General features: G+C 35.6%; 1 protein-coding gene across 1 annotated transcript in view; it reads left to right on the top strand.

The window, feature by feature from the left end:
- The first annotated feature begins 1,982 nt into the window (after positions 1–1,982).
- The window catches only part of EXOC2 (exocyst complex component 2), a 116,587-nt gene continuing 107,594 nt past the window's right edge, over positions 1,983–10,975 (top strand). Inside the window, exons 1-3 of the mRNA XM_009578810.1 lie at positions 1,983–2,137; positions 6,856–7,032; positions 8,453–8,579. Of these exons, the coding sequence (XP_009577105.1) occupies positions 2,020–2,137; positions 6,856–7,032; positions 8,453–8,579 (422 nt within the window). The 5' untranslated portion in view covers positions 1,983–2,019. The remainder of the gene's footprint in view (positions 2,138–6,855; positions 7,033–8,452; positions 8,580–10,975) is intronic.

Genomic DNA, 10,975 nt, shown 5'->3' with positions numbered 1-10,975 from the left:
GCTTTTGAGATGTGTTACAGCATTCCTATTTTAAATATGTGAAACTGAGAAACAGATGTTTGAGATCAAATGTATTTATAGATTTGAGGTGGTTATTTAGGATCTGAATATTTCAGAGCGTTGTGCAGCATTCCCTATGTTCAGGGTACATTTCACACTGACTTCAGGTGTGGCTTCTGAAGTTGGACACCCAGAAACCGAGGAGAAAAAAAGTTACTGTGAAGTTTTATAAGTAGCGACCTGCTATGCATCTGCGGTGTAGATAGAGACAGGATCCTGTTCCGGGGGCAATACTTGATTACCTTCACCACAAGATATTCCTCGTTATTTCTGCCTTTCCGATTTCCATCTTTCATTTTCAGTGTGCATTCCAACTTCAGAACATGAAGAAAGAAACTGGTCAGTGGGAGCTTCTTTGATCCTCATGGCAGATCTATCTAGTAACACTGAAAAATTTGGGGAGGTTGTGTAGAAGCATGGTGTATGATGGTACGATGAATGTATTTTGTATATGCAGAAGCAACTGAAACAAAGATAGCTTACTTAATTCTGGTATTTTGTAACTGCTTGGAAACTGCAACTTTACTGCAGTTTATCACTAGGGATGATTTTACAGAGGTTCTGTGTTTCATGGACTTGACTATTTGCAAGTAAAAATAGAAAATATACTTTGATCCAAAATAAAAATAGGTAAGAGAAGCCTTATGAAGCTTGGCTTATATTCCACATATATTTTTTTTTTTTTTACCAACCTGAACTTTTAAAATTGTGTACACTAGTGTTCTATATGTGTACCTAAGGTTTTTGAATACTGACCGGTTTCATCATTCCTGGATTTTCTTAGAAATAAAAACACTTCTTCCTATGGGTTATTTTTGGTTCTTACCTTTCCAATGCAGATAATTCCTATTAGAAACTGATCATAAATAACTTTAAGAAGTTCCAGAATACCAAATGAAATTTTTTTACTAGGAATCTTAAGGAAGTTGTTGTGTAGAAGAATTCAGGAGTCATGAAATGGAATAGGTGATGCAGAATTACCGTGGAGGTCATTAAAAGAAACCTTTTTTGCCTGTCTTATGATTTCTATAGGACCTGTGTACCTATGGGCAGGCTCTATGTTTAGTAAGTGCTGTAAATGTGAAGAAGTTGGTGGGAGCTAACGTGCTTCAGGTTTTACTGATCTGCTTCTTATAGCTGCAGAGCTGCACAAAGGAAACTGCTAATAAGCCATAGGAATTGGTGATAAGTTGCACAGTAAACTAAACGTAGGCTGCATAACATGCATAGCATATTGGTGTTTCTATTACAGAGCTAATTAAACTGTTTTGAGTTGACTCCTAACTTCAGGTGCAAAGGAATACTCTTCTGGAAATGCTTCTTTGATTATTTTATGTACATTTTTGTTGATTTGTTGGGATATTATTTGTTTTGTTGACATTCTCTGCTAGTGTAGTGCCTGTAAGTAATGTTTTAATTTTCTCAGTTTACGATGCTTTATGCAAGTAAGTGTTGGGGGCTTCTCCCCATGGGACTGTCTGTGCCAGTAAGTCTGCTTTTGATGGGGAAGTAATCCAAATATGTAATCATAGTCTATTACTGAGCTTAGCAATTCTAAACTTTCTAAGGAGTACAATAACAACTTTCTAATAGAGGATTGAACAGGCTCATTTGAATTCTAACATAAGTGGTTTGGAGTGTGTGTATATATAGTTTCATTAAGCATTTTGAGGGTCTAATATTTCTCTGAATATACTTCTTCTTTACAGTTCAGAACTAGAGCTATACTTAAAAAAAATGGAAGTGCAAAGAAGGTGTAGGTATTCTTTATTGTTTATGTGGCAAAAAAGGCTTTGAGAGTGGTGTTCCATATTTCCATTCATGTTTTTCTCTATTATTTTAGAAGAACAGCTTAAAAGGTTTTTAATAGTTTTTACATAATATAATTATTGTTTTTAAATGATTGTTTCTTGCTGAACAGATACAAGCAACTCAGTTTTCAGTAACTGAATAGACATCATGTCTCGAGCACGGCAGCCCCCGCTTGTAACTGGTATCTCTCCCAATGAAGGCATCTCATGGACAAAAGTGACAATTAGAGGAGAAAATCTGGGGACTGGGCCTACAGACCTCATAGGTAAGTTGGAGGAAAAAAAAAAACTTCTTTTGAGACTGTAGAACATTACATTTAGGATTTGATAAAAGAGAATTTTTTTTTTGCGTGGTAAAATCTGTTGCATGGTATGAGGAATGCCCTTTTCACAAATATTGCTTGAATCTATAAATTCTGGGATGCTGTCTGATGTGTAACTAATCAGAATGACCATACTTCGCTAGATGAACTTTTAGCCTGGCTCAACGTCCTGTGCTGAACACTAGCTAAGAATGAATGCCTATGGGAGTGTACTAGAAGAGGGTAAATGTTACTTCCCCAGGCATTGAGAATTTCAGCATGGAGACTTTCCTATCAGAAGTGTTTTCAATGTATTGAGAAAGTCACTGAGCATTGCGATTCCTTGAATTAGTATAAAAGTCAATTTGTGTATCTGCAACAGTTACGACAAAGCGGGTTCAATGACTTAGCTACACATTATGTGAGGAACCATTTCCTTCGCTGTTTTGATTTTAACATGGTGACTTCATTTGAATCATCATAGCTCTTGCATTGAAACAGGGAGCAATCAGTTTTCTCCATACAGATCTTGATCATCACTGCTCTGTTGCCTCTTTTCCAGGCCGAAAAGTCCTAGCATATTTAAATTTTCTGCGTATATCTTTGACCCTCTTGTTGTTCTTCAGTGAATCTCTTTTGGTTTCACTACCAATGATGGGTGAACATCATCTTGGTTACATGCAATGTTCAGGATGTGAGTGCACTGTGGCATTAATACTATACTCTCACTTTTGTTTTATGTGTCTTCCATAGGATTCTGTTTTCTCTATAACCCCTACTAAGCATCGAGCTAATGTTTTTTGTTGTTCTGCCTATTCTAGTCCCATGATTTAATGCTTGAGGGTTAGTAGTCAGTTTGAGCCTGTCATCTGTGAATTTAAGGTTTTGCCTGTGTGCATCATGTCTTTGTTCATTGAATTTCAGCTGCTGTTTTATAGCATCTACATTATAGTGCATCCACTCAGTCTCATAAGGTCTGTTCCACATTTTTCTAGTTTTTACAGTCTTTACATTCTGAATAAATCAATAGCATCAGCAAACTTTGTAACCTGTTTATCTTGTCATTTATGAATATATTGAACGTAAGCAATTCCAGCACATACCCTGTGGAAACTTTCCTCAGTGAAAACACGCCATTTACTGTAACCCTGTTTCTATCTTTTAACAAGCTATTTATCCACTTGAGGATCATATCCTGTATGTAGCTGCTTAATTTTCTTAAGCCTTTTGAGAAGGACTTCGTAAAATCTTCTGGAAATCCGAGTTAACTATAACTACTGGAATTTCCCTTATTTCTTTTGTAAGTTAAGCATATGTGTACTTCAGTATTCATGTTAGAGACAATTTATCTAATTTGTTGTGGAATCATGACTCCTCTGAAGTCCATTGGAATTTTGTTTGGCTTTGCTAGAAACAGTATTTCACTTCATGGCTGTAAACCAAGATTCCCGAATTCCATTCTTGGCCACCACAATGAACTTTATGGCCAAGCATAAGCTATTACAATTTTCTTCTTCACTTCAGTTTGCTGTCTCTTGAAAGGGGAAGTATTATTTTCCTGAGCTGCTAGACAAGGTTGCGGTACACTAATGAATCTTTATTGAGAAATAATCAAATAACTGATGATGTTATAGGTGAGTATACTTCTGTGTATTTGTGTGGTTGATGTACTTCAATAGTTCATTGGTAGGATCCTCTTAGAAGTGATCAGTGCTAGAATCTTGGAAGGAAGATATCTCCTGAACTGTGCCTCAGTATTACAGCTGATTAACTGCTAATATTTTTTTCTCATGATTTTTTTGGAGTAACTCTTTTAACACATAGCTGCTAATAATCTCATGCTTTGAGGTAAAAATAAAAAAATAATAATGGATTGCCTTGTTTTTTTTCCTCAGCTCAATTCTCAGCTTTCTCCAGTAAGTGACTAAGGCCTCAGACATGTAAAGATTTCTTTTCATGGTTAAATTAGGCATGTAAATATTCCCTGTGACTTGAATGGAAATACTTGCAAAAGTGAGCCTTTGTAGGCATGAGATTTAAGCAAGTTTAAGTGAGGGTTTTATAAAGTTTATAATCTGCTGTTTGAGATGCGTTAGAGTAAAATGAAAAGCAAGAAACTTTTTTTTAATGTATGAACAGAATATCACATGATATAAGAATATGCCTTTTCGTTTCATTTAAGAGAGCCGCCTTATAATCTATTTGTATCTTTGAAACCAAGTAAACTTTTTATTTGTAACTCTATAGCTCATGGTACAAAAAGCCAAATCCAGGAGATACCTGCAATATTTATGCTCTCAAGGTTTAATTTGTCTTTTAAGGCATTTGCAGCTGAATTTTGTAGGCATTGTAAAATTGTCAATATATAAACTTAACCAAAATTGGAAAGTCTTAATAAGAGAATTACTTGTGGCCATTTATTGAAGGGCACATAAAAGCTAGAACCCGGGTATGATGTTCTCAAAGACCTTTGTACCATGCAACAGATTAAAATGAAGTTTTATTTAAAGGGAAGTCGTCTCTTTTTGGAGAAAAAAAAAGTTGTATCTGTACTATCAAAAGGTCTCCCCCAACATGCCTTTATTTGTTTTAGAAATTGTCTCGTGCCATTACCATATTTAGTGTAGTATATAAAACATTAATAGAGACTTACTTTCTTTTGCATTTTTAAGTTACAGAAAAAGGCTGTTTCCCTTCATTTCAGAAGTGTCGGATCTTGTGATCTTATTCTCTTGAGAGCCTTAGGAACCTCCTATGAGTAGAAAATAATTGATACAAGGATCTTTAAAACAGTTGTTCAAAAATGTTAACCCTACTGAATTGCTACGGCTCAGATACTGATTTTAAAGTATTACTTAATTTAAGCATGAATTCAGACCTCTGAAATTCTAAGGTGAAAACCTCTTTATGAATGGTTCAGACAAATTCTTTCAGTTATTCTTAGTTTCTACTGCAATCTTTTTTCCTTCAGAGAAGTTGCAAGCATTAAACCAAGAGAGATGTAATAATATAACCTAAGGTTAAAACCTGTGCATCATAAATGTGTGGGGGTTTTTTTCTTCCCCTTTGAAAAGTGCAAACTGGCCTGGTTAAAATGTTGCAAACAAATAACAACCAAAATATTTTTTTTATTTTAAGGCTTTTTTTGTCTGTGTATCCTAGTTTTCCCCCCTCCCCCGCCCCGCTTTATTTAGGCATCTTTTAAGAAACAAATGTACTCTCCTTGCTCAAGTAGAATTGCCTGCAGTTGTAATAAGATTCAGTGCCTTTCTGGATTTTTTTTTGTTTTTTTTTTTTTTGTTTTCATTTTCAAAATAGATTTTGGCAGGGAGTAAGGCATTTTTACATCTGACAACCATGAAAACTGCCAAATTTGTCTGCTGTGTAATGTCAGAGACTTAAATTGTGAGAAAAAGTAAGTGTGAAGCTTTGGTACTGAGCCACATACGCTGACCCTTTTCTGTCTGTAAGTATTTTTTTTAAATTGGTCAGAGCTTTCTAGAAATTAAAAACAAAACCCAAGCCAACAGGGGAGTTGTACTCCAGTACAGCCAACACACTAGTACAGCCTTGTCCTTTTGGAAATGTTTCTAGGTAAGGGTGTTATTTAAGAAGAACCTAATGAAGTTGTTCTCCAAATCGATACTATAGAAGTTAGGATCTTGCCAATTCTTCAGGACAACAAAACTCTGATTAGGAATATGGGAATTTTTCTTCTAGATCTGAGAAAACAATCCATCTATTCCAGCATCCAGAGTCCTGATCTGACCAGAAGCAATCAGATTGATCAGTCAGATTGATCAGTTGGTCAGACTGATATCTGATGTGAAGCTCTAGGAAGCCTTGGACCTTACATTAAGGTGTACCTTGACTCTTCAGTGTTAAGAAGTGTTCTTAAACACTAAAGCTTGACATATTTTAATAAGCCACAGTCTTTCTCTATGAGAGAGCTTCATGGCTAAAATACACGTTGCATTTTTATTTCATAGTTTGTCATTTGTACTTCTGTTAGGAGAAAGTTTAGAAAAGGAAATAGATGAACATTACATGACTATTCTTTCATACAACAAGGGCAGTTTATTTAGCAGAATCAGTCTCTTGCATCATGGATTTTGTACAGAAGAGATGGGGACAGAATATTTGTCAATTAATACTTTTTTTGACATAAAAACCCTTCTGTCTCTGCAAAAGTACTGCTAAACAAAGAAGGTTGAAGAAACATTGTTCATTATGAATATTTTGCAGAGTTTCTTTATTTTTTTGCTATGCAAAGTCACACAGAGTGAACTTATCAAAGATTTTTTTGCATGCAGTTTTGATGGAGGTTTCACATAAGTACAATACTGAACAGCAGTTCTCTAGCGTCCTGCAGACAGAAGATCTATTGTATGACATGAAGTACAAGTTGCAGTAGCCCATAACTGGTGGAAGAGATCAAAATAAACTTCAAGCAGCACTGTGTGTGTCTCATGAAGTGGCATTAGGACAAAAGACCTCAAGTCACCTAGGGAACATCTGAAAAACTTATTCATGACTCTTTCACTGTAGTTGGCTGCAAGGGACTAGAGAAGGGTCATATATTTATGTAAAATATATGAAGCATTATAAATGTATTTGCAGTACAGAATTTCAAAAGATACTTCTATTCACAGTAGGATATTTCTCTTTTTTCTTTTTCCCAGGTTTAACAATCTGTGGGCACAACTGTCTGCTAACTGCTGAATGGATGTCTGCCAGTAAAATTGTGTGTCGAGTCGGACAGGCTAAAAATGACAAGGGAGACATTATTGTTACTACTAAGTCTGGTGGCAAAGGAACTTCAACTGTTTCCTTCAAACTGCTTAAACCTGAAAAAATAGGTATTTTTCTTGTTCAAATTCACATCTGTTTTCTTTGCTAAACAAATATATGACTGAGTGCCTCTTTAAATAAAATATATGTTTAAAATGGATCCACTTCAGAACAATCTTCAGTTGTCTAGAAAAAGCAGAGTAATTCAATAAAATGTGCAAATATATACATAGATAAACTCATGGTATATGTGAAATTAATCCTCCTATCTCAACATCCTGATAAAATCCTCAATGGCTAATGAAAGATAGCCCTTTATTTTTCTGTAAGGAGTAGCACTAAACTTCTAAAAGTTTAAAAAAATTCATAACGGGTCCAGTAATTACTCTTAAGTATACTAGATAAATGCAAAATGTAAACCAGCTCGTGAGTTTTACACCTAAATCCTGAGCTGACAGTTAATCCTTTAAAGAAAGTTGAGTCCTCAATGCTGTTTCTTACTTGTAATTCAAACCATCCTGCAAGACGGAAAGTCTTAAGTATTTCTCATGAGATGCTTAACCATTAAAATGATGTTGCCAAGCAGTCTAGGACCTCTGCTTAGTCTAGAATCCAGTCTAAATACCCTCTGGATTGAAAATGTTTCTTTCAGAACACCTCCATTGATGAAGTTGGGTAGTTATTTTATCTAACATAAGGATTCCCACAAGAACTATTTTAAGCTTTTGTTCTCTGCGGTTCAGTGACAGTTAAATAATGCATAATTTCTCCCAGGCTGTACTAATATCTTAATAATAAAAACGTGAATCAAGTGCAAATGTTACACAGTGAAGGTTTTGGTGATGGGAGAGGAGAATTGATGGGGGTATGGGGTAACTTTTGATGTTGAGTATCTGATGGGTATGTTAAAGAAAGACATGGCCAAGAGTACGGCTGGCTGCATTTTTGGCTGAGGGCCAAGACCTACTGTGCTTCACCTTTACACATTGTCTGTGCTAAGGCTTTGGAAACGAAGTCAGTCCTGTGTCCATTGATTAATCCATCTTGGCATGTGGCCAAAGTTCTCTTACTTTTTGGTGAGTGAGTGGCACAGAAAAGGGATCTTCCCTAAAATATGCAAATAAGAAGACCTCCAGGTAATTGCTCATTTTGAAAGTAGTAGATGGCAAGGTTTGGACAGATACCAAAATATTTGGAGGAATGAAAATTACTAATACTCTATGATCAGGAAAATGCTCTTAATGTACATGAAACTGTACACTCTCTAAGAGGTAATTTTTGATGCCCAGCCATGAATACCCCTTCAGCACTATAATAAAATAATTTAGTATAATTGCATCCAGGTTGTTTTGCTGTGTATCTTCCAATATATTACCTAGGCATGCATTTTATATTTATCAGGATTTTTCAAATTAATTCAGTATGTTAGAAGTTGGTGGTGCTGGACCGCCCGTGTTGTTTTAAGGATCTGCGCTTTGTTTTCTCTAGGTATCTTGGATCAGTCTGCTGTCTGGGTGGATGAAATGAACTATTATGACATGCGTACTGATAGGAACAAAGGGATTCCCCCCTTGTCTCTTCGTCCAGCTAATCCGCTTGGTATTGAGATAGACAAGTGAGTACAGACTGCCTTTAATGCACTTTTTTATGGTTTTCTCTATATGTCCCTTTGTGGATTCCAGAAAAGTTTAACAGTTTGCAGGGCAGGGAAAGATTTAAAAATACATACATATATTAGCTGTTCATATGCTATTTGGTACTCAAAAGACTTGGTGCACATTCTGTCCTGCTTCATAATCCTCATCTATGGATCATCAATTAGAACTGTAGATAATCTAAAAGCCTGATATATAGAACCCCAGTGATGTTTGGATTTTGAGGACTGGTAAATAACCTAAGGCTTTGGATTTATACGTTGTAGTTATGGAATACTTACTGTTGCATTTGAGTTTCATGGGGCTTTTAAGGATGTTTAGATTGCTATCTGTTGCTAAAATTGCACTGTAAAATGTGATTTATTATATCACATCAACTAGTTTATTTTATTGAAATATTAATACTGTTTTCCAACCCACAGACTTCTTTACTTTCGTTCATAAGTATGGTGGAATTTATGACGTTTTTTCCTGAAATAGAAACGTTATAGTGAGTGATAAATGGAACTAGAGGGCTTTAAATGGGACACTCTTAGGGCTCCAAACCTGACCAGCTCCTGGAAAAAGCATCAGGAATAATATTTCTCTTGATCAAGATACCAGCTCTACCAAAAATAAAGGCTATTTAAAATTAAACTATTACTAGGGGTCTCATCTGCTGAATCTCTGTTTGTGAGGGGGAGTGCATTTGAGAAAATCTGCAGTGCCCATTGTTACCTTGTTCTGATGGGGAAAATACTTTCCCAAAATCTGTATGGGATTTCTAGTGGATCCGTCATCAGCTTCCCAGCCTCTGGCTGTGCATTTCTTTCCTAGTTTGAATATGTATTTTTCTTTCTTTTCAAAATGCTAACCCAGTTGTTTTGTAGTAAGTTGAAGATTTTGTCTCTAAGTATTTTTCTCCAGCCTCTGACGTAACTTCTGATCAATACTTCTTTCATCTTCTCCAGTTTTCCAACCCTGTTAAAATGTGGGCTCTAGGACTGTGGACAGTATTTCAGTGTCTTACCAGAAGACTTCTAGTCTCTCCTCCACTCTCCCTCCCCTGTTCATAAATTTTGAAAAAACATAAATCCTTTTTACCACAGTGCTGCACTGGCAACTAGCAACGTGTGGCTTGTTAGCTGATTCTCTTGAGTTGCTACTTTTGCTGCTGGCATGGTTGCTTGTTACTCTGTAGGGGTGGCCTGGATTCCTTTATCCTAGCTATATCTTTTTGCATTTGACCGTGTTTCTCTATTTGTTGCTTCCTTGACAAGTCTCTCTTCTCAGTCCAGATGACGGTCTTTCTTCTTAATATTTTTACCAACTATTCATAAAAAAATACTGGTGATAAAGCTATTATTGGTGATGATGCAAATACTGATGAAAGAGTAATCGGGGCTTTAGTAAAACTTTACCTACAGACGTTCTCAGATTTGCTTCTCCACGGATTGGGTGTTTTTTTTTTGTAGTTAGTTCTTTAATCCATGTGATGTATTCTATTGGCATTGCATAAAACTAAGTTTTTAATCAATCTTATGGAAGCAAGTCTCCTTTGAAATGATGATATATTAATTTTGTCTGGTTACTTTTTTTATTGAAGCACTTAATCTCAAAGCCCATATAATACGTTTTCAAATATTGTATGAAACAGTTGTGACTGGCTGACATTAAAACTAATTTTCTCTGCTTTAATTCTGTATTTGTTGAACCCTGCAACAGCTTTGCCATTATTTTATCTGGGATTTAAGTCAAGATAACTAGTTCTGTTGCATAGTCCTCTATCCATATGTATCTCACAATACTTCTTTCTGTAAATACAGTGGTTATGACACAGTTAATTTTAATTTGTTCTTATTTTAATAAAACTTCTAATGTAGTATTTGACTTCATAACCAACATTGATAGTTCTTACAGCTAAGACTGTGTCAATGTGATAGATTAAGAATTATCTTCCAGAAACCTTAACAGCATTAGTTTAGGATTTGTTTAATTCAGTCATCTGTTTGGATGTTTGTTAAATAGGAAACCAATGATACTATATTTTAAATGTTTCATCTGAAAGCATTTGAAAATATATTAATGAAACCTCAGATTTTGTGTGAAAAAGAAATAAGTCAGAAATATGTAAATACAGATAGGAAATAACCTTTTGTGATGGGGGGAAAATAGGGAAATATTTGGGCAAGCATAGTATCAAGCCTAGTTCATTGTTCATTGATCTCCAAGATCACCCCCAGTTCATTAGAGCTGAAGCACAAAGATTATGGCAAGCACTGGTGTTGAAAATGAGCAGTTTGAGAGAAGGAACACTAGTCAATATAACAAGTAATTGTGTAGAGGGATTGAGGGGTTAAGTTGTGCAGAGGGGAGG

The sequence above is a fragment of the Fulmarus glacialis genome, unplaced genomic scaffold (assembly GCF_000690835.1).
Source record: "Fulmarus glacialis isolate BGI_N327 unplaced genomic scaffold, ASM69083v1 scaffold13385, whole genome shotgun sequence".
NCBI classification, from domain to species: Eukaryota; Metazoa; Chordata; class Aves; order Procellariiformes; family Procellariidae; genus Fulmarus; species Fulmarus glacialis.
The sequence above is the reverse complement of the archived record's forward strand: the minus strand, read 5'-3'. Positions and strand labels throughout refer to the sequence as shown.